Source organism: Aethalodelphis obliquidens, unplaced genomic scaffold (assembly GCF_003676395.1).
Source record: "Aethalodelphis obliquidens isolate GAN/ISIS:26980383/991018 unplaced genomic scaffold, ASM367639v1 scaffold70, whole genome shotgun sequence".
NCBI classification, from domain to species: Eukaryota; Metazoa; Chordata; class Mammalia; order Artiodactyla; family Delphinidae; genus Aethalodelphis; species Aethalodelphis obliquidens.
Window position 1 is genome coordinate 3,387,382 of NW_020838014.1, and position 21,220 is coordinate 3,408,601.

At 41.0% G+C, this 21,220-nt stretch overlaps 1 protein-coding gene across 1 annotated transcript in view; it reads right to left on the reverse strand.

Moving 5' to 3' along the window:
* Positions 1 to 1,794: 1,794 nt before the first annotated feature.
* The window catches only part of TSPAN2 (tetraspanin 2), a 41,989-nt gene continuing 22,563 nt past the window's right edge, over positions 1,795 to 21,220 (reverse strand). Inside the window, exons 3-8 of the mRNA XM_027090967.1 lie at positions 19,384 to 19,481; positions 17,797 to 17,871; positions 16,417 to 16,515; positions 14,874 to 14,945; positions 12,515 to 12,598; positions 1,795 to 4,194 (exon numbers count right to left, since the gene is read on the reverse strand). Of these exons, the coding sequence (XP_026946768.1) occupies positions 4,129 to 4,194; positions 12,515 to 12,598; positions 14,874 to 14,945; positions 16,417 to 16,515; positions 17,797 to 17,871; positions 19,384 to 19,481 (494 nt within the window). The 3' untranslated portion in view covers positions 1,795 to 4,128. The remainder of the gene's footprint in view (positions 4,195 to 12,514; positions 12,599 to 14,873; positions 14,946 to 16,416; positions 16,516 to 17,796; positions 17,872 to 19,383; positions 19,482 to 21,220) is intronic.

Genomic DNA, 21,220 nt, shown 5'->3' on the forward strand with positions numbered 1-21,220 from the left:
TCAGTTCTTGACCTTCCCTCTTTGAATGTTTCCATGCTTTCTCTGTTTCAGGGCCTTCTTCATACTGTTCCTCAGTAATCCCTTTTTCTTTTCTACCTCTGTTTCTTTTTACTTGACTCATTTGTATGGGTTCTTCAGGACTCAGTTTGGTGACCTCAAAATTCAGGAAACCTCTTTCCTCTGACCATCCTTCCCAAGGCTGAATGGATCCACTCCGGGTTAATGATTATCATAGCACTTACCTCATGGTAATTATACTTGCCTTTTTTCCACTCTAACCTCCTTGGGGACAGAGACTTGTCTTGTTCATCTTAGCATATCAGCATTCTTATAAAGAGTTTTTTCAAGTGTACAAAATAGTATTTCCAAAACAAAGTAAGAAAACAATTCTAATATTAGAATGGGTTGCATCTTACAAGGCAGAGCAGGCCCAGGGAAAACTATAGGAACTGTAGCTATGGCTCTTGATATGTAGTCTTTAAATTAAAATAGAATTGGGAAATATATAAAAAAACTATTCATTAATTCAGCAAATGAATGTGTTCAAATAGGTATTTGGTATCATGCAGAAGTATCTTTAGTTATACACAATTACACGTTTGATTTATAATTAACAAAAACTCATAAACATAATAATTGTAACAATAGGTAATAATATTCATCAGTGCCAGGCATGCTAGGCACTTTGTTGGTTATTTCTTTTAATTTAAGTTAAATTTCTTCTATTGAATATAAGTAAAACCATCATAAATTATACAGGACAAAAACAAAAACAACACCAAAATTTTGGAGTGTTTCTGGTATATTAGCTAAAAACTTTGTGAAATCATCATAGATTTTGCTTTGCAACATTCAGGACATATTACTTCTATTCTTCATGTATTCCATGTCCCCAGGAGATAGCCATCTGAATAGTGGATTCCTGAAATGTATTTAGTGGTTGTTTTTAAAATGAGAAAACCAACAAAATGATTAACAACAACATTTTGCATTGTAGTCTTTTTACCTTTCAAAAGACACCTACATACAGTACCTTACATTTTATAGAAAAAAAAAAAAGTCATATTGAAAGAAAATAGAAACCATTTGTCTGTCTTAAAGTATACCTTAACACAAATTTGATTTTGATGAGGCCAAACTAAGATGATGTAGTTAAGTGACTAGCTTCAAGGGTTCATTAGTGCTCCCTCCTAGGGGTGGGGAAAATGGGGCTGCTGAAATCATAGGGGCTGGTAGTTACATGGGAGCGGTGAACCGGGAAAGCTGGGGTGCACCTCCTAAATACTCAAGGGCTGCCCTTGGGGCCATGGAAACCACATTTTACCCATGACACAGAGGGGGTCTCTTCTTTTTAATCTCTGATAAACTTACTTCAGAAGGGAAAATACACTATCTCCTTCATTGCCATCTTTCCAGGAGCCTCATTCTCACCACACCAAACCTACTGGCACTGCTCACAGGGGAAACGAGAGCACCTGTCATTGGTGACTGCACGGGCGGTTACACTGGCCTCTGTATCAGTGTGTAATTTTACAGGTTGTACTATGGATGACAAAGGAGCTACTCTGGGGGAAAGAGGTGTAATTCGGGTGAAACAATATTAATTGAAACATAACTATATGCAATAACTTTGTTAGTGTGTTGTTAAGCCCAGCGCCTATTAGTAACACTATAGAAAGGTTACTACTCTTTCCTTTTTCACCATATTATTTGGGTTGATTGACAGGCATTTAGATAAGTTGAATGAGTGTGTATAAAGATATAACAGGATTTTAAGATAAATCAAACAAGAAATTCTGGTACATAGAAAATTTAATTTGAAATAACTTAAAATATTTCATCAAGAAGTTTTAATTCTGTGCCTTGGCACCATACATTTAAGAAAATCTTTGGGCCTGATCTCAAATTAGTTCAGATAAACAGATATAATCAAAACTTTATACGTGTGTGTATATATTTGTACACATATATGTATACATGTATGTGTGCACATATACATATATATACACACACGTATACATATGTTCAAGTTATACATGTATATATATTCAAGAGATATATATTCAAGATGCATATGTAGATTCAAGATATATAGGTATGTAATTCTTCCCTCACTCAGAGATGAAATTCTCTAATTTTACTCATGGCACATACTTTAGAAAAATTACTCCCAAAAGTCACACTTTAATCACATATGGAACAAATCTCTACTCTTCCACTTTTAGCTACACTTCTTTAAGGTTAATTCAGATATAGAATGAAACTCACTTTTGTTGAATCCCAGAAGATTCTGAGCTGGAAGAAACCTAAGTATGCCCTTAAGCCTGTTTCCTGTCTTCAGGCAGACAGGTGAAATAAGCCACCAGGAGAGATGGTGGCTTTTTGTTCTTTACTTAAAAAGCTCTACTTCTCAACTACCAGGGTAGAAACATCTATTGAGTTTCTTAAAATAGTCTTTCTGTTAGCTACAGACACAGCAAAGTAGCCATGCACAATTAAATTTTTGGCTTGCTTCCAGTCTGACTTTTTTTCTAGAAATCTTCCTCCACAGTTAGTAGCAATAGCAAGTATGGCAGGAGAAATGTGGTTCCCTATGGGAGTGAGATTATTTCAAATGGTTACACGTTCTCAGCAAAATGTTTTGTAGAACTTTCTCGGAGTGCACACTCTCCTTTAGTGTAGACCCAAAGACTTGTGTTCTCACATGAGTACAAACTTACTTGGGGGTTTCCAAAAGTCCCCCATACTTTCATTTTTGTGTGGCCTTTTAAAATGTAATTTTAAAAAATCCATGATTTACTAAATGTACCAAGTTGCTATTTAAAAATGGACGTATATGTCAATTTAGATTGTAAATTTGGGATTACAATGAAGCGTCAAGACCATAAAGAACACAAACATTTTATTTTTATAGGAGACCTGCACAGAAGGAACATATTTCTGTTGTGTGTGTATTTTTGTTTCCTTAGCTTGTCTCTCTTGTGTGCACAAAACTAGGAGAGGATGTTTTTCTTTATTTTGGTTTGGCTAAGATGCTCATGATATAGTATATTTTAAGTGGCAAAAACTGTAGTTCTTAATCTATAAAGAAGAATTCTCTAGGTGAATAAATAAGAAAAATACCAAAAAATTAGGAAAATATGTAAACTCAAGTTATGAGGTATTTCAAAGATACAGTGCCAGTAAAAATTCTCTTTCCCACAATTCGCAACTGCCAGATCTCTTGCTTTAGTCTTTCTATGCTTACATCTGAAGAAATACAGAAAAGTTGGAGATAAAAGCCCTTTTGTGTATGTGGGGGTTACAGTAGTTCAGGGAAGAGTCAGAAAAGGAAAGTCATAAAGCAATATTTAAATGTCTTTATATAAGAACAAAAATATTTCCTTAAAAAGTTGTTAAAAGATTTTCTTTCTAGTCCTAAAAACACTCAGTTTTATAGGGCATGTGATTGTCTGTGTGACACCTCTTTCCAGAGCAACGTTTTCTTTGTTTTGTTTTGTTTTTTAAATACTAGGAAAGTATGACTTAGTCAAATTAGATTTTCCAAGCTATATTTAGTTTTATAGATGTGTTTAGTCCTGAATTCTGGGGAGAGTATGTATATAAGAAAAATCCCAGGAAACCCTTACACCTAACCCAAACACAGTTACTTTTAACACTGCACCATGATCTCTCAATTCCTGTAGCTTATTGCTTCCACAAACTAGAAATCCCTGAATTCTCTGTATCTAACTTCCTATGTCTAGAGTCTGAGAAACTGACCCACTATCATATTTTTTTCCTAAATAACCCAGTTTTTAAAGTTTATCAAAGCTTTTTGATCTTTTTCTGAGAGTTAAATATGTGTTTCTCTCACATAACAAGAATCAGGAATTCCCAGCAAACAGATTTCATTATGCATATACCAGAAACATGCAGATCACACATGAATATGCTTCAGTCAACACACATAGGCATTCACTCAAGGGGTAAACCAGTAATGAGCCAAACATACATACATGTGCAAATGTACAATTAACAGCAAATTATTTTAGATCCTAATGTCCTTTGAATATTAAAAATGAGCCAGGAGACAGCTCCTGTGACATTTGTATGCTCTAGATTACAACTTTACATGTAGAAGTAGCTTCATATGACATCTCGTGAATTTCGTATCGCACAGCAAAGGACCATGCTGAATATCATGCCAAAGATCTGAAACAGAAGGAACCACTTATTAATGACTTTCAAATGATGAAAATTGATTTTAAAAAAAGGCCAGCAAACTGCTTGCATGTTTAACTCATGTTGACAAATAATTATAAGCAATAATTACTGAATATAAGTGGCACTTTGATATGTGCTACTTAATTATGGCTACTGGTTAAAGACTTCCGTTAACTGCTTAAAATACATTCCTATTTTATTATTGTTAAAAATAGCAAGACTCTGGTTTAAGAAAATGACTCTATTTCTAGCTTATAGGGCAGTTCTTAATAATTATAAAAGACTAATACACTACTGGTTTTAGAATTTTATATTTCAGGTTAATCCCAGATCTAATTTATATATATATATTTTTGAAATTCTGAATTTTATTTTTTTTATACAGCAGGTTCTTATTAGTCGTCCATTTTATACACATCAGTGTATACATGTCAAACCCAATCTCCCAATTCATCACACCACCACCCCACCACCCTGCCACTTTCCCCCCTTGGTGTGCATACATTTGTTCTCTACATCTGTGTCTCAATTTCTGCCCTGCAAACCGGTTCATCTGTACCATTTTTCTAGGTTCCACATATATGCGTTAGTATACGGTATTTGTTTTTCTCTTTCTGACTCACTTCACTCTGTATGACAGTCTCTAGATCTATCCATGTCTCTACAAATGACCCAATTTCATTCCTTTTTATGGCTGAGTAATATTCTATTGTATATATGTACCACATCTTTATCCATTCGTCTGTCGATGGGCATTTAGGTTGCTTCCATGTTCTGGCTATTGTAAATAGTGCTGCAATGAACATTGGGGTGCACATGTCTTTTTGAATTAAGTTTTCTCTGGGTATATGCCCAGTAGTGGGATCACTGGGTCATATGCTAATTTTATTTTTAGTTTTTTAAGGAAACTCCATACTGTTCTCCATAGTGGCTGCATCAATTTACATTCCCACCAACAGTGCAAGAGGGTTCCTTTTTCTCCACACCCTCTCCAGCATTTGTTGTTTGTAGATTTTCTGATGATGCCCATTCTAACTGGTGTGAGGTGATACCTCATTGTAGTTTTGATTTGCATTTCTCTAATAATTAGTGATGTTGAGTAGATTTTCATGTGCTTCTTGGCCATCTGTATGTCTTCTTTGGAGAAATGTCTATTTAGGTCTTATGCCCATTTTTGGATTGGGTTGTTTGTTTTTTCAATATTGAGCTGCATGAGCTGTTTATATATTTTGGAGATTAATCCTTTGTCCATTGATTCGTTTGCAAATATTTTCTCCCATTCTGAGGGTTGTCTTTTAATCTTGTTTGTAGTTTCCTTTGCTGTGCAAAAGCTTTTAAGTTTCATTAGGTCCCATTTATTTATTTTTGTTTTTATTTCCATTACTCTCAGAGGTGGATCAAAAAAGATCTTGCTGTGATTTATGTCAGTGTTCTTCCTATGTTGTCCTCTAAGAGTTTGATAGTGTCTAGTCTTACATTTAGGTCTCTAATCCATTTTGATTTTATTTTTGTGTATGGTGTTAGGGAGTGTTCTAATTTCATTCTTTTACATGTAGCTGTCCAGTTTCCCCAGCATCACTTATTGACGAGACTGTCTTTTCTCCATTGTATCTCCTTGCCTTCTTTGTCATAGATTAGTTGTCCATAGGTGCGTGGGTTTATCTCTGGGCTTTCTATCCTGTTCCATTGATCTATATTTCTGTTTGATAGAGATTGAACTGAATCTGTAGATTGCTTTGGGTAGTATAGTCATTTTCACAATATTGATTTTTCCAATCAAAGAACATGGTATATCTCTCCATCTGTTGGTATCATCTTTAATTTCTTTCATCAGTGTCTTATAGTCTTCTGCATACAGGACTTTTGTCTCCCTAGGTAGGTTTATTCCTAGGTATTTTATTCTTTTTGTTGCAATGGTAAATGGGAGTGTTTCCTTAATTTCTTTCTGATTTTTCATCATTAGTGTATAGAAATGCAAGAGATATCTGTGCATTAATTTTGTATCCTGTAACTTTACCAAATTCACTGATGAGCTCTAGTAATTTTCTGGTGGCACCTTCAAGATTCTCTGTGTATAGTATCGTGTCATCTGCAAACAGTGACAGTTTTACTTCTTCTTTTCCAATTTGAATTCCTTTTATTTCTTTTTCTTCTCTGATTGCCATGGCTAGGACTTCCAAAACTATGTTGAATAATAGTGGTGAGAGTGGACATCCTTGTTTTTTTCCTGATCTTAGAGGACATGCTTTCAGTTTTTAACCATTGAGAATGATGTTTGCTATAGGTTTGTTGTATATGGCCTTTATTATGTTGAGGTACGTCCCTCTATGCCCACTTTCTGGAGAGTTTTTATCATTAATCGGTGTTGAATTTTGTCAAAAGCTTTTTCTGCATCTATTGAGATGATCATATTGTTTTTATTCTACAATTTGTTAATAGATGGTGTATCACATTGATTGATTTGCATATATTGAAGAATCCTTGCATCCCTGGGATAAATCCCACTTGATCATGATGTATGATCCTTTTAATGTGTTGTTGGATTCTGTTTGTTAGTATTTTATTGAGGATTTTTGCATCTATATTCATCAGTGCTATGGGTCTGGAATTTTCTTTTTTTGTAGTATCTTTGTCTGGTTTTGGTATCAAGGTGATGGTGGCCTCATAGAATGAGTTTGGGAGTGTTCCTTCCTCTGCAATTTTTTGGAAGGATTTGAGAAGCATGGGTATTAGCTCTTCTCAAAATATTTGATAGAATTCACCTGTGAAGCCATCTTGTCCTGGACTTTTGTTTGTTGGAAGATTTTTAATCACAGTTTCAATTTCATTACTTGTGATTGGTCTGTTCATATTTTCTATTTCTTCCTGGTTCAGTCTTGGAAGGTTACACCTTTCTAAGAATTTGTCCATTTCTTCCAGGTTGTCCATTTTATTGGCATAGAGTTGCTTGTAGTAGTCTCTTAGGATGCTTTGTACTTTGGCGGTGTCTGTTGTAACTTCTCCTTTTTCATTTCTAATTTTATTGATTTGAGCCTCTCCCTCCTTTTCTTGATGAGTCTGGCTAATGGTTTATCAATTTTGTTTATCTTCTCAAAGAACCAACTTTTAGTTTTACTGATCTTTGTTATTTTTTTCTTCATTTCTTTTTCATTTATTTCTGCTCTGATCTTTATGATTTCTTTCCTTCTACTAACTTTGGGTTTTGTTTGTTCTTCTTTCTCTAGTTCCTTTAGGTGTAAGGTTAGATTGTTTATTTGAGATTTTTCTTGTGTCTTGAGGTAGGCTTGTAATGCTATAAACTTCCCTCTTAGAACTGCTTTTGCTGCATCCCATAGGTTTTGAATGGTCGTATTTTCCTTGTCATTTGTCTCTACGTATTTTTTTATTTCCTCGTTGATTTCTTCAGTCATCTCTTGGTTATTTAGTAATGTAATGTTTAGCCTCCATGTGTTTGTGTTTTTTACATTTTTTTCCCTGTAATTGATTTCTAATCTCATAGTGTTGTGGTCAGAAAATATGCTTGACATGATTTCAATTTTCTTAAATTTACCAAGGCTTGATTTGTGACCCAAGATGTGATCAGTCCTGGAGAATGTTCCATGTGCTGCTGTTTTTGGATGGAATGTCCTATAAATATCAATTTAATCTATCTGGTCTATTGTGTCATTTAAAGCTTCTGTTTCCTTATTAATTTTCTGTCTGGATGATCTGTCCACTGGTGTAAGTGAGGTGTTAAAGTCCCCCACTATTATCATGTTACTGTTGATTTCCTCCTTTATAGCTGTCAGCAGTTGCCTTATGTATTGAGGTGCTCCTATGTTGGGTGCATATATATTTATAACTGCTATATCTTCTTCTCGGATTGATCCCTTGATCATTATGTAGTGTCCTTCTTTGTCTCTTGTAACATTCTTTATTTTAAAGTCTATTTCACCTGATATGAGTATTGTTACTCCAGCGTTCTTTTGGTTTCCATTTGCATGGAATATCTTTTTCCATCTCCTCACTTTCAGTCTGTATGTATCCCTAGGTCTGAAGTGGGTCTCTTGTAGACAGCATATATATGGGTCTTGTTTTTGTATCCATTCAGTGAGCCTGTGTCTTTTGGTTGGAGCATTTAATCCATTCACATTTAAGGTAATTATCTATATGTATGTTCCTATTACCATTTTCTTAATTGTTATGGGTTTGTTTTTTTAGGTCCTTTTCTTCTCTTGTGTTTCCCACTTAGAGAAGTTCCTTTAGCATTTGTTGTAGAGCTGGTTTGGTGGTGCTGAATTCTCTTAGCTTTTGCTTGTCTGTAAAGCTTTTGATTTCTCCGTCGAATCTGAATGAGATTCTTGCCAGGTAGAGTGATCTTGGTTGTAGGTTCTTCCTCTTCATTACTTTAAATATGTCATGCCACTCCCTTCTGGCTTGTAGAGTTTCTGCTAAGAAATCAGCTGTTAACCTTATGGGAGTTCCCTTGTATGTTATTTGTCATTTTTCCCTTGTTGCTTTCAATACTTTTTCTTTGTCTTTAATTTTTGTCAATTTGATTACTATGTGTCTTGACATGTTTCTCCTCGGGTTTATCCTGCCTGGGACTCTCTGCACTTCCTGGACTTGGGTGGCTATTTCCTTTCCCATGTTAGGGAATTTTTCGACTATAATCTCTTCAAATATTTTCTCGGGTCCTTTCTCTCTCTCTTCTCCTCCTGGGACCCCTATAATGCGAATGTTGTTGCGTTTAATGTTGTCCCAGAGGTCTCTTAGGCTGTCTTCATTTCTTTTCATTCTTTTTTCTTTATTCTGTTCTGCAGCAGTGAGTTCCACCATTCCGTCTTCCAGGTCACTTATCTGTTCTTCTGCCTCAGTTATTCTGCTATTGATTCCTTCAAGTGCAGTTTTCATTTCAGTTATTGTATTGTTCATCTGTTTGTTTGTTCTTTAATCCTTCTAGGTGTTTGTTCTTTAATTCTTCTAGGTCTTTGTTAAACATTTCTTGCATCTTCTCAATCTTTGCCTCCATTCTTTTTCTGAGGTCCTGCATCATCTTCACTATCATTATTCTGAATTCTTTTTCTGGAAGGTTGCCTATCTCCACTTCATTTAGTTGTTTTTCTGGGGTTTTATCTTGTTCCTTCATCTGGTACATAGCCCTCTGCCTTTTCATCTTGTGTATCTTTTGTGAATGTGGTTTTTGTTCCACAGGCTGCAGGATTGTAGTTCTGTTTGCTTCTGCTCTCTGCCCTCTGGTGGATGAGGCTATCTAAGAAGCTTGTGCAAGTTTCCTGATTGGAGGGACTGGTGGTAGGTAGAGCTTGGTGTTGCTCTGGTGGGCAGAGCTCAGTAAAACTTTAATCTGCTTGTCTGCTGATAGGTGGGGCTGGGTTCCCTCCCTGTTGGTTGGTTGGCCTGAGGCGACCCAATACTGGAGCCTACCTGGCTCTTTGGTGGGGCTAATGGCAGACTCTGGGAGGCCTCATGCCAAGGAGTACTTCCCAGAACTTCTGCTGCCTGTGTCCTTGTCCTCACAGTGAGCCTCAGCCACCCCCTGCCTCTGCAGGAGACCCTCCAACACTAGCAGGTAGGTCTGGTTCAGTTTCCTATGGGGTCACTGCTCCTTCCCCTGGGTCCTGATGTGCACACTACTTTGTGTGTGCCCTCCAAGAGTGGAGTCTCTGTTTACTCCAGTCCTATCGAAGTCCTGCAATGAAATCCTGCTAGGATTCAAAGTCTGATTCTCTAGGAATTCCTTCTCCCATTGCCAGACCACCAGGTTGGGAAGCCTGACGTGGGGCTCAGAACCTTCACTCCAGTGGGTGGACTTCTGTGGTATAAGTATTCTCCAGTTTGTGAGTCACCCACCCAGCAGTTATGGGATTTGATTTTACTGTGATTGCGCCCCTCCTACCGTCTCACTGTGGCTTCTCCTTTGTCTTTGGATGTGGGGTATCTTTTTTGGTGAGTTCCAGTGTCTTCCTGTTGATGACTGTTCAGCCGTTAGTTGTGATTCCAGTTTTCTTGCAAGAGGGAGTGAGTGCACGTCCTTCTACTCCACCATCTTGAACCAATCTCTCTCATTTATATTTTTATTTTGGAAAATGTGTTTGTAACCACTTGTTGTTTAAATACACTTGCAGTCTAAATAGTTTTCTATTGCTGGCAAAGCTTTGAATTTTTGCAACAGTGACCACATATTAAAAAGTGGAGCATCTCTTCATTCCCAGTTCATTTTTAAGTGTACATGATGCTTTATTATTTAACTCAATAGTTTTACCAAAGCATAAATTGTGGTGTTTGTACTATGGTACTACTGACATCTTCTACCACTTGGATGCTTCTTTGAAAAGACAAATATTTAGCAAAATTAATAGTTACTTAAATGGTTTGAATAGAAGGACGTCAAAAAAATCCTTCTTTTCCTCAATCACTTCTCCTATTAATTTTGCAGAACCTATGATATGCTATCTGTAGGTGCGTTGTTCATAGACTACTCTCAATGTTTGTTCAAAGAAATCAGTACCATATCTCTCTGATTCTCTCCTCAATCCCATCCTACATTAGACTAGGATCTGTAAATGCTGAATTTAAAAAGGCATGTGTTATCAGTTATTGGAGGGGAAGGGGCAGACTTAAGGGAATAGCTGGGATCAGGGCTCCAAGCTTCTGGCTGACAGAACTCAGTACCAGTGTGTGGCAGGGGAGACACCTAATGGACATTTTGTTAACTGATTACATTGTGAAACTCTTACCTTATGAAGAAAAGAATTAAAGAAGAAACTCTGGGCGTTTCTTCTGAGGCCAGATGGCCAACACAGGGCCTTCCCCTTTTCCGTGGTTGTAAGGTTGGATGCAACCCCTGCTTAGACCTCGTTGTACCTAAAGGGATCCCCTCAGAAAGAAACTCATCCTGCCACTGTCATGAGTCAGGGGTGACCACTTCTAGAATGCTCATTCCTTGAGACTGTAGAATTGTTGGGAGAGTCTATTTGATACCTCCGTTAATGCAGAACATTTTCAAACCATCTGCCTCAGAATTGTCCTTGGGAAGCCGCAGAATGGCCATCAGGCTAGCCCCAGGGCGGGTGGGGAGGCCCTGAGAGAAGACCCTGGATTGGGAGGTCCTCAGCATAGTATTTTCACCCACTGCCCCAGCCCTCTGTGCTCTAAATACAGAAAGGAGGGAAGATGATTGTGTGTCCCCTGAGACCTGCCAATTCATTGATTTCCTCACAATTCCATTGCCCCTGCCTCAGCTTAGGCCATGAATTAATCTACATAGGAGGGCTAGAGGGTAAGTATTATCTTAGCATTAGCTATTATCACTCAGCCCTTGGACAATGGAAATCACCTCTTTATGGGCTTACCTGACTCCAATCTTACTTCCCTCCAACTTTACCTCCACACTGCACTACAGGTCCTTCCAAACCTGGGTGGCTCCCCTCTACCTTAAGGATAAAGCCCAACCTATCAAAAAGTCACACAAAGAACACAATTATGTGGACCCTCATAACCCTCTCCAGTGTCATCTCTTGCTACACTTACCATAGCCTTCTGCCCCTATGAACTCTTGCACACTCTTCTTTTGTACTTTAGAAGTACTGAGCTACCTACAGGTGCAAGGATGCACTATGCTTCACACTTCCATATATAGTTTGCCTGGATTCAGGGTTTGGGAACACTCAGATTCTATGTAGAGCTAGCATTTATTGAGTGCTATGTTCCAGACCCTTTATATGAATTAATTCCTAATAATACTTTATATGTATTATTCCACTTAATTGTCACAACAATTTTCTGAGGTTGATATATTAAAATCCCCATTTTGCAGATGAGGGCATTGAGACATAGAGAAATTAAGAAACTTTCCAGTGACCCCAGGGTTTGTAAGTAGTGGAGCTAGCAGTTGTATCCAGACAGTGTGATGCCAGAGTTTGCGCTGTTAATCACTACACTGTGCTACCTCTGCAAATCATAGGTGAGAGAGTTTAATCTATGTTGTCTTAAATATCTAACGAAGGAAGAGACCCAGAATTAAAAATCACTCATCTAGTTTAAGCTTGGTGACCTTAAAATGGGAAGTTATTACAATGATAAACTCAAAGTCATAATTAGCTTAACATTGAAATTTGTATCATATTTGAGAGAACTAAGTATTGATGTATCTAATTAGCTTTGTTCTTAGATATTCTGTCAAAAACATCTTTGTCTTTTATGAAAAATCTCTCCTAAGATACTGCCATATCACACTTGAAGAGAAACAAGATACAAAGGTTCAAGGCTTCTTAGGTGTCAAAGAAGGTATGTTGTGGAACTTTCTTACCGTGAGGGCTGCGATTCCAATACCGACAATTCCGATGAGCTGGAGCTTAACGCTGATGATGCGCTCAATTTCATCAATGCAATTCTGTGTTGGAAAAGAAGAAGTCAGGAATAACAGCTGGTGGTATGTGTGAATCATCACCCTGATCCAATCCTTTCCTTCTCTACAGAGCATCCTGTGAGAGTTAACCCATGTCAGCTTCTGTTCCTATTTAAACCATTCCTCCCAGATATCACTCTGATAAATTTAAAGCAAAAGTGTTTTTGGGGGAAAAATGACAATACTCTCCTTTTGGTGGAATTTTCCTATTTAGGCCAATGGCTGCTTCAAAGCCCTGAAACCTGGCTGGATGAAGCTATTCTGGGACCTGAGGCATTAAAACTTTGGGGCCTCTTCTTACTTTCAGCAAATAAAAAAAAGTAAAATATCCCCAAAATAACAGCCCCTTGCTTTTGGATTGTCATTTATAGTTTAAAAGACTTTCTACATACCTAGTCCAATTTACTATACAAGGTAGGCATCACCTAGTAAGAAGCTATAAAGTCTGTATAGATTCAAATTTAACAAAGGAAAGCCAAGTGTTGGGGGTTGGAGGACTGTTCTCTTCTATGGCGGCCAGGCTGGGTGGCCCTATTCTTTCATCTGTGTCCCATAGAGACCTGTGCAGTGTAGGTCCAAAGAACCTTCACAGATGGAGGAATATTGGACAGGGGGCAGAACAGATCACTTGTAATTGCAATTAGTTTCTCCAAATTCTATTTGGTCCTCTTAAATACAGAGGTATTCTCTCAACCCAATTTTGTCCTTAGGCTGCCCAGGTCCTTTTACTTGTCAATGGTCAGCTCTCTCTGATACCCACCTAAGCTATATGAAACTCTTACTGCTATCCTCACATCTCCTGTCATACTTCATTCATTCATCATTCATTCATTCAACAAATATTTCTTGAGCATCTGCCTTGCATTAGTCACCAGAATGGCGTGGTGGATATGGAGAGAATAAGACATGGTTACTTTTGCCCTCAGGGAGCTCACAGTTTAGAGAAGGACACAGACTCACAAAAATAATTACAATACATTCTGGTAAAAGTTGAGAACCACTGCTCTAGATAGTGGCTCCCTTACTTATTGGAGTCAAGCTGTAGAAATTCTTCCAACCTTCCTCACCTGCACCTATAAACTTACACACTCCATTCATCCGGTGGCAGGTGCTGCTGTAGGCAGTGAGCATGCAGATGAGAAAGGCACACTGCTTCTTACTTCCTTCTCATTAAAGTCAAAGAAGTGCCCTGCTCTGCTGAAAGTCAACCCCTTTACTGGCTCTGGATCTTATTCTCTCATCTCCTCAGGAAGCCTGTGCTGTCACTTATCTCCTTTCCTTCCTACACACTCAGCCTCTCCTTCTCTGTAGCCAAGCAGGCATCTGAAGTCTTAGCTTCCTCCCTTTCACTCCCCACTCACACCCAGTCAGTCACCTGTGCCTGTTGACTCTACCCCTGGACGTCTCTGTATCTGTCGCCTCCTCTCCCTCCCCACGGAACGTGACTTGCTCTAGTTCCTCATCCTCTCTCACCAGGAAAAACATAAGTGCCACCTAAGCGGCCTCCCTCCATTGGTCTCCAGCCTTCTGTTCTACCAGTCATACCCAGCAGCCTGAGTGCTCTTTCAACAATGCAAAACGGATTATGTTAATCCTCTGCTAAAAGCAACCGCTTCTCCAAACTTCCAGGTATAAAACCATGCCATTGCCTGCCTTTTCAAAAATGTCCCTCACCATTCCCTCTGGACTCCCGATTCTCCTCCAGTCCTGGAATTTCATGCTTCTGTTCTTGCCGCTTTCTGGGCCTGGAATGACCTTCCTTTGTCAAAACTTGGCTCAAGGATCCATCCTCTGCAAGCTTTCCTGACTCCACTGTATTCTGTACAGATACTGTGCTCTGTCAAGCATCAGCTCCCTTGACTAGTCTGTGAGGCCACTGAGGCCGGGACCATGTGTTTTTCACCTTAGAGTTTCCAGAACCTGGCATCGTGCCTGCCACGCAGCACTTAATAAAGGAAGCATTTATCAGTGCGATGACACCCCTGGAAGGGTACGGGGCAACGTCCTTAGGGTGCATACCTCTGGCCCTGGTGAGCTTAATTAATGCCACTGCATTTGCATCATTACTGGCAAGTCAGCACACCATTATTCCCCAGGGTACCAGGAGCCTGGGACTCATCATTGCTTCACTTATTCTGCATAGAATAAAGCTGAGGCTAGAAGCCACTGGCAGAGGGCCTCCCAGAATCACCCCTCCACCCCAAGGGCAAGAACCATCTTAACACCACAGGCAGGATAGGAACCTGGTAGAGAAGCTTACCTTGTGTTCTAGGAGCTCCTTTGGGCAGGTCGGTTGGACCTGTTCAGAGCTTTCTTTTCCACAGCACTGAAACTAGAGAGTCCGAAAAGAGCTTTTAGCACAAGGAGGGAGAAGCTGAAGCTACAAGTCCGGGTATCACTGCTAAGGACTGGGCGTGCTGAGGCCGCAAAACAGCTCTGAGGCCTGACACTACAACCTAGTGGCCGTTCTGGAGACAGGATGAAGAGTCACACAGTCGTGCTAGCAAAGCAAGAAAGGACTTCACCAAATCTGTCCAAGTTTTATGACAGGAGGTGATTGAAGGCAATGCAAACAAGGCAAGAAGCTAGCTGACAGTGCCTGTGTAAACCATTGTTTTTAGACAGGAGTTAGGTCTTTAGATTCTTCCTTTCAGCCTTGCTGATAGCTAAAGTTTTATGAGCTTCAGGAAAGGCTCATTAACTGAGGAGAGCCTGGGACGGACAGGAGAAGTGGCCACAGTAAACCCCAGGGGCTAAAGACTGGGGCTTGAATACTGGCCAGCCAACAGGTGTCCTGCCTTACGGCTGCCCTTCAAAGACAAAGGAACCTGTGTGCTGTCTGATGTCCCTGGGGCAGCTGCAGCTGAACAGGATAAATGGTTGGCACCTTCCAGGACAGACCTGTGACAGACAAGAACTGAGCTACCTTAAAACACCTGGCCAGGAGTTCATAGCTACTTCTCCATATGACAGGGGTTGAGAAATCAGGATGACACTGGCCTGGCCCATCTCCCCCGGGGAGCCTTCCTTGATGAACTGCCTGTAGCTGAGAACACTGCACTGACAGCATGTTCTCACAGGATGTCCCGGGAGAAAAGCAGCGTGCCTGTCTCATGTGCCCCTTCATTTTACAACTGAGGGCGCTGAGTGAGGATCAGGAAGGCAAGGAACTCGCTTCAGGTCACAAAGCTGTTCATTGGCACAGCTGCAGCTAGAGATAAGCTTTTCTGTCTTGAAGGTCACAGCTGTTTCTGTTACATCACAAGGCCACTCTTGTTTTTGTTTTTTGTTGTTGTTGTTTTTGTTTCTTGCAGTACGCGGGCCTCTCACTGTTGTGGCCTCTCCCATTGTGGAGCACAGGCTCTGGACGCGCAGGCTCAGCGGCCATGGCTCATAGGCCCAGCCGCTCCGCGGCATGTGGGAGCTTCCCAGACCGGGGCACGAACCCGTGTCCCCTGCATCGGCAGGCGGACTCTCAACCACTGCGCCACCAGGGAAGCCCCACAAGGCCACTCTTGAGAGAACCTGATATTTACTTGGGCGGCTTTCTCGATGTTCTTATTTGTGTGTGCGCTTCTGTCCCTTTGGGTGCATGTCCTGACTTCCTTCTGTCGACTCTGTGTTAGGCCTCTTTCTCTTCTAGGTTCTACACATAATGCAAACCGTGGCTCCCACGAAGGCAGACATATAGTGCAGTTGCCTGGCTTCACTCAATTTATTTTTAATCTAGGTGATTAGAAAGAACCTGGCTCATGTATAATCTTTAGAAAATTCCATTTTAAGGAAGAAGTAAAGTCACTTACTGTTGAGTGGAAGGTAATGAGAGTCCCATTTCCCTTTTCCCTGTCTCTAAGGTAATCGTTATAAGCTTCTTCATACATGGTCTGAACATGTCGTATAGCCTGAAAAATTACCAGGAAAACAAGAGGACGTGAGTGAGAAGTTTCAAACGTTCCCCTTTCATCAAGAATAAAGCCCCTCTTCCCTACCCTTCAAAAATATGGCGTTTCCATATGTTTACCTGGATTTAAGGGTAATTCTGCCTATATGGAACAGATTATAGATTCTGGAGTTTCTAATATGCTTCTGAAGATGGAAGGATAGATTAACCAAGAATAATTTTCATAGACTAGAAAGATTTCTTAGAGTGGAGGTTCTCAACCTTGAATGGACATCGGCAACAGCTGAACCCCAGATTCCTGGGCCCCAGCCAGGTGATTCTGGTGCACAGCCAGGGTAGAAACCTATGCATTCTTGGGACTCCATTGGTTACAAGTATTCAAGTCTTTTCACGACATGGTTTAAAAGGTGTTCATGACCAAGGAAAACTGTTCCAGCATTCAAATATAGAAAACGTAGAGAATGCTTTTTCTAGTATAATTGCATGTGATCCCCAAATCCATAGGCTCTCAAGAAGTCGTAAGATCCAATTCCTCTAACCTACAAATATAACCAGCTACTTTAGACAAATTCCAGAGGAGGTGACATTACTTATTCTACATGTTTACCGTTTTTAAAATCTAAAATAAGTTCATAAACACAATATTGATAGCACATGAATTTATGTAAAATACAGTAAACTTAAGATTCCATCCTTCCTCCTTTTCCATTTCACTCCTCTCTTCCCCACTGCATGTTTACACTTAAAAAGACCCCTTCCTCTGTGGATTCTCCTGACAACCTATTCTGCTCGCCTATAGTTTGAGCAAAAATCTTAAACTGGCTTCACTGGCACGCAGGAGGCTGCTGTCTTTGAGGATGACCTGGCCTCTGCCCAGGCCAAACCCTAAGGACAAAGGACAGGCTAACATGGGATGAGAATGCGTGTTCTTCCCCATCCTTCTTTCTCATGTCTGCAATCTAACTCCTCCCACATTCCAAACAGGATCATCTTAAATTAGAGATCCTTCTGTTACAAAAAACATAGGCCCCTCTATATATCTAATGAAAGCTAGGAACTATCTCCCCAGAAATACGTGTGCACCTATATGCACGCACACACATACACACATATGCTAAAGTCCACACCACACTCCTAGGTTAAAAAGTTCTGCATAAACGATTATTGTGGGGGTTATTTGGCTTTGGAATATCACTGTGGGTACCAATATTCTCATGACCTTTGCCGTAAAGAGAACACTTTAACCATCGTTAAAAAACAATTATAAGTCATATTTACTTACTACATCCTTGCCTATAAAAGCAAATACTCCAGTGGTTATTTCAGCAGCAAATATCACCAATAGGCAGGTAAAAAACTGTAGAGGAGAGAAAATACTAACTTCATTAATTCAATACCTTTTCAGTTTACTTAACCTCTTTGACTCTAGTTCCTTTTGAAAAGCACTAGGCAAGGTTATTAGTTTGAAGAGATCTAGCGGGAAGCATTTGGCCCCTTAGTTCATCCGCAGTTTGCTCACACATTCATTCACTCATTAATTCATTCAGCAATTGTTTATTGAGCATTTGCTTTGTGCCAGGTACTGTCCTTGATACTGGGCATACAGTGGTGAATAAGATAAGATCTCAGTGCCTCTGCTCTCGGGGACCTTATAGTAGAGAAAGGAGGATATGATAAATGAGTAAGCAATAAGAGAGTAAGTTAATTTCAGAGAGTGATATAGAAATCCCACAACCTAGAACAGCACCCGGCACCCATATGTTCAGTGACTACTTGATGAACAAAAGAGATTCTATAAAGATATAAAATAAGACCAGAAGATAGAGAGTGGCTGGTGGGACTGGGTTTGGGGAGGGGGTGACTTGAGACTGCGTGGTCTGGATGGCTTCCCAGAGGAGGTGGAAGTGGAGGTGAAGGGTGTCCTTCTGGACAGATTTCTGTTCCAATCTCGGGGTCTGCTCTGATTAAACTAAGTTCAGTGATAAACAAGACCTGAGATGCTCAGCAACAGGGGAAAGAGAAAGAATAGAGAACTGAGGGAATGAGTTAGAAATCTTACATGGCAAGAGATCAGGAGAAGGGCTTCCCTGGTGGCGCAGTGGTTGAGAATCTGCCTGCCAACGCAGGGGTCACGGGTTCGAGCCCTGGTCTGGGAAGATCCCACATGCCGCTGAGCAACTGGGCCCGTGCACCACAACTACTGAGCCTGCGCATCTGGAGCCTGTGCTCCGCAACAAGAGAGGCCGCGATAGTGAGAGGTCCGCGCACCGTGATGAAGAGTGGTCCCCGCTCGCCGCAACTAGAGAAAGCCCGTGCGCAGAAACAAAGACCCAACACACCCCCAAGTCAATCAATCAATCAATAAATTTATTTAAAAAAAAGAGAGAGATCAGGAGAAGCAGCCACAGTTCAAACACCAAAGGTTGCAATGAGTAAGGAGAGGCCGCCTAATAAAACTGCCATTTCTCCTCATGGAGAAACACAAAAACTTTCTTCCTGCTCCCCTTCTTTCTTAGGTCACACTGGCACTGGATGTATAGCAGTTAACGGAAATTATTTCATTTTTTTTTTTAAAACCAGAGGCTACTAAACTAAATAGCCTTAAAATAAACCACAAGAGGTATGTTTGTTTAAATTACCGATCTCAAACAGCAGTACTTTTCTTATCGATAACAGTGCTTCCCTGACTATGGGAATCTTGTAGCTGCCTCACTCACTGTGAAATATTATGAGGCACTTTTTCTCCCAAAACGTCTTCACACTAATGACCTATTTTTTGTTTTTTTTTTCACATTTTCCACAGAGGTAGGGACAAAGAGAACGTCCAGCTCCCTTCAGGCCAAGCCCCTCCCCACCTCGCCCCACTTACAGATCCGAGAACGCACTGGGACTCCCGCGTGGCTCCACAGCAGCCGAGGAAGCCCACGGCCATCATCAGGGCCCCCGCTCCAGCCAGCACGTAGAGCCCTGGGGGAAGAGGCCAGAGAAGAGGCTGACGACTCCAGATCGGCCCTCTCCCCGGCACCAGTGCTGCCAGCCCAGCCTCTGCCACCACTGCCCCAGGCATCTGGCCCCGCAGGGCCTTCAGTTGTTCATATGATAAAGGGAACCCTTGTGGAAGGCTTCCTGCTGAGAGCTTCATGAGGGGTAGGGGCTGCTGTAATCCCCAGGGAACAAAGAAAGCCCATGCTTACAGAGGTGAAGGGAGCCGCCCAGGCTCACACAACCAGCGAGGCTCGGAAATCGCCTTTGTCCCACAGCTTACGCTTAGTCATCCGCGAGCGCCTCCTACGTGCCACGCACTTCACCTGTCAGATCTCCGCCACCCCTGTAAAGTGGGCGTTAATACCATGCACAGAGATTGGCGACAGTGGGTCCAGGGGCGGTGAGGAGCCAGTGCCAGAGCTGGGACGTGAACCCCTACCGTCCTAGGAGCCCGTGGCCCTCGTGGCACTCTGGAATTAGTGGCTGTCCCCATCTCATGAGAGGCCCTGAGGACAAAGTGTCTGGGACGGGAGGGGGGCCGTTGATCTGCCCAGGCTCAGATGGAGAAGCAGGGAGTGGGTGGAACGGAAGAAGGGAGCTTTTAGTCAAGGAGAGGGGCGGAGGGCACAGCGATGAGACAATATGGTTTTGTGTGAATGATAAACTCTAGAAGGCAGTAAGTACCATATACACTGGAGGCACGCAAGGTGGTAAGTGTTACAAGAAAATAGCCAGTGAAGGGAGGTGATAAGGTAACATGCACCAAATAATGTTATTATTAATGTAATATTAGCTACATTTATTTTAAGGGTTTATTTTCTCCAGGCACTATTCTAAGCGCCTACCACAGATTTATTAATTTAATCTTCATGAAGCAGGTACCATTATTATCTCCATTTTTTTAGACAGAGGAACTGGGCCCCCAAAGGTTAAGTGACTTGCCCAAGATCATAGAGCTGGGATAAAAACACCCATCTGCCCCTAAAGCTAGCTTTATCCCATCCTGCCTCTCCAACAATAACGGCGGCCTTAACTTGGGTGGTCGTTTCACTTAGTTCTGAAGTCAAGCCACAGGAACAGCTGTTCCACAGAGAAAGAGAAGGGCAGAAATGTCTTGTTCTGAGAGAAATAAAAGCAAGCCAGTTTTTTACTTCCTTTTCTGATCCTGAGATAAGTTAGAACAAAATATGGGGCCTGGCACTCGACTTGCTTAGAATAATGCCAATCACCTCAACTTTATTTTCTGCATTTCATTCATATGAGTCAGCTGGGAACCACTCCCATCCATGAGAGGGCAGGGAGCTGGCGTCCCACCTCTGTGGGGAAACCCTGAGGTTGGCCTGCAGGGTGTCTCCAGGGGCCCCTCTGGGTGCTGACAGTTGTTTGTGGGCAGCCCTCTCTGTTCCCCGACAGACTAGGCGGCAGGCTGGGCTGCTCTGCTCCCTGCACCACCCAGGCTGTTCTCAGGGCCCTTTTCAGGGTCCGGGAAGCCCTGCTCTTCCGAGGTCCTGAGATGGGTATTTATTTATTTCCCAATAGGCAGGCTCAGCCACTTCCTCCCTTTTCCTTTTCTCTAAAAAAAATAATTTCATGGGGAATGGATGTGGTAATGAGAGAAATGATACTGTATTAAAAATAATACTATTGTTGGTCCCACTGCCGAAATACCTTATTGTTTTAAAATTTTTCTTTATTTTTCAAAGCTCTTTTATTTCCATCAT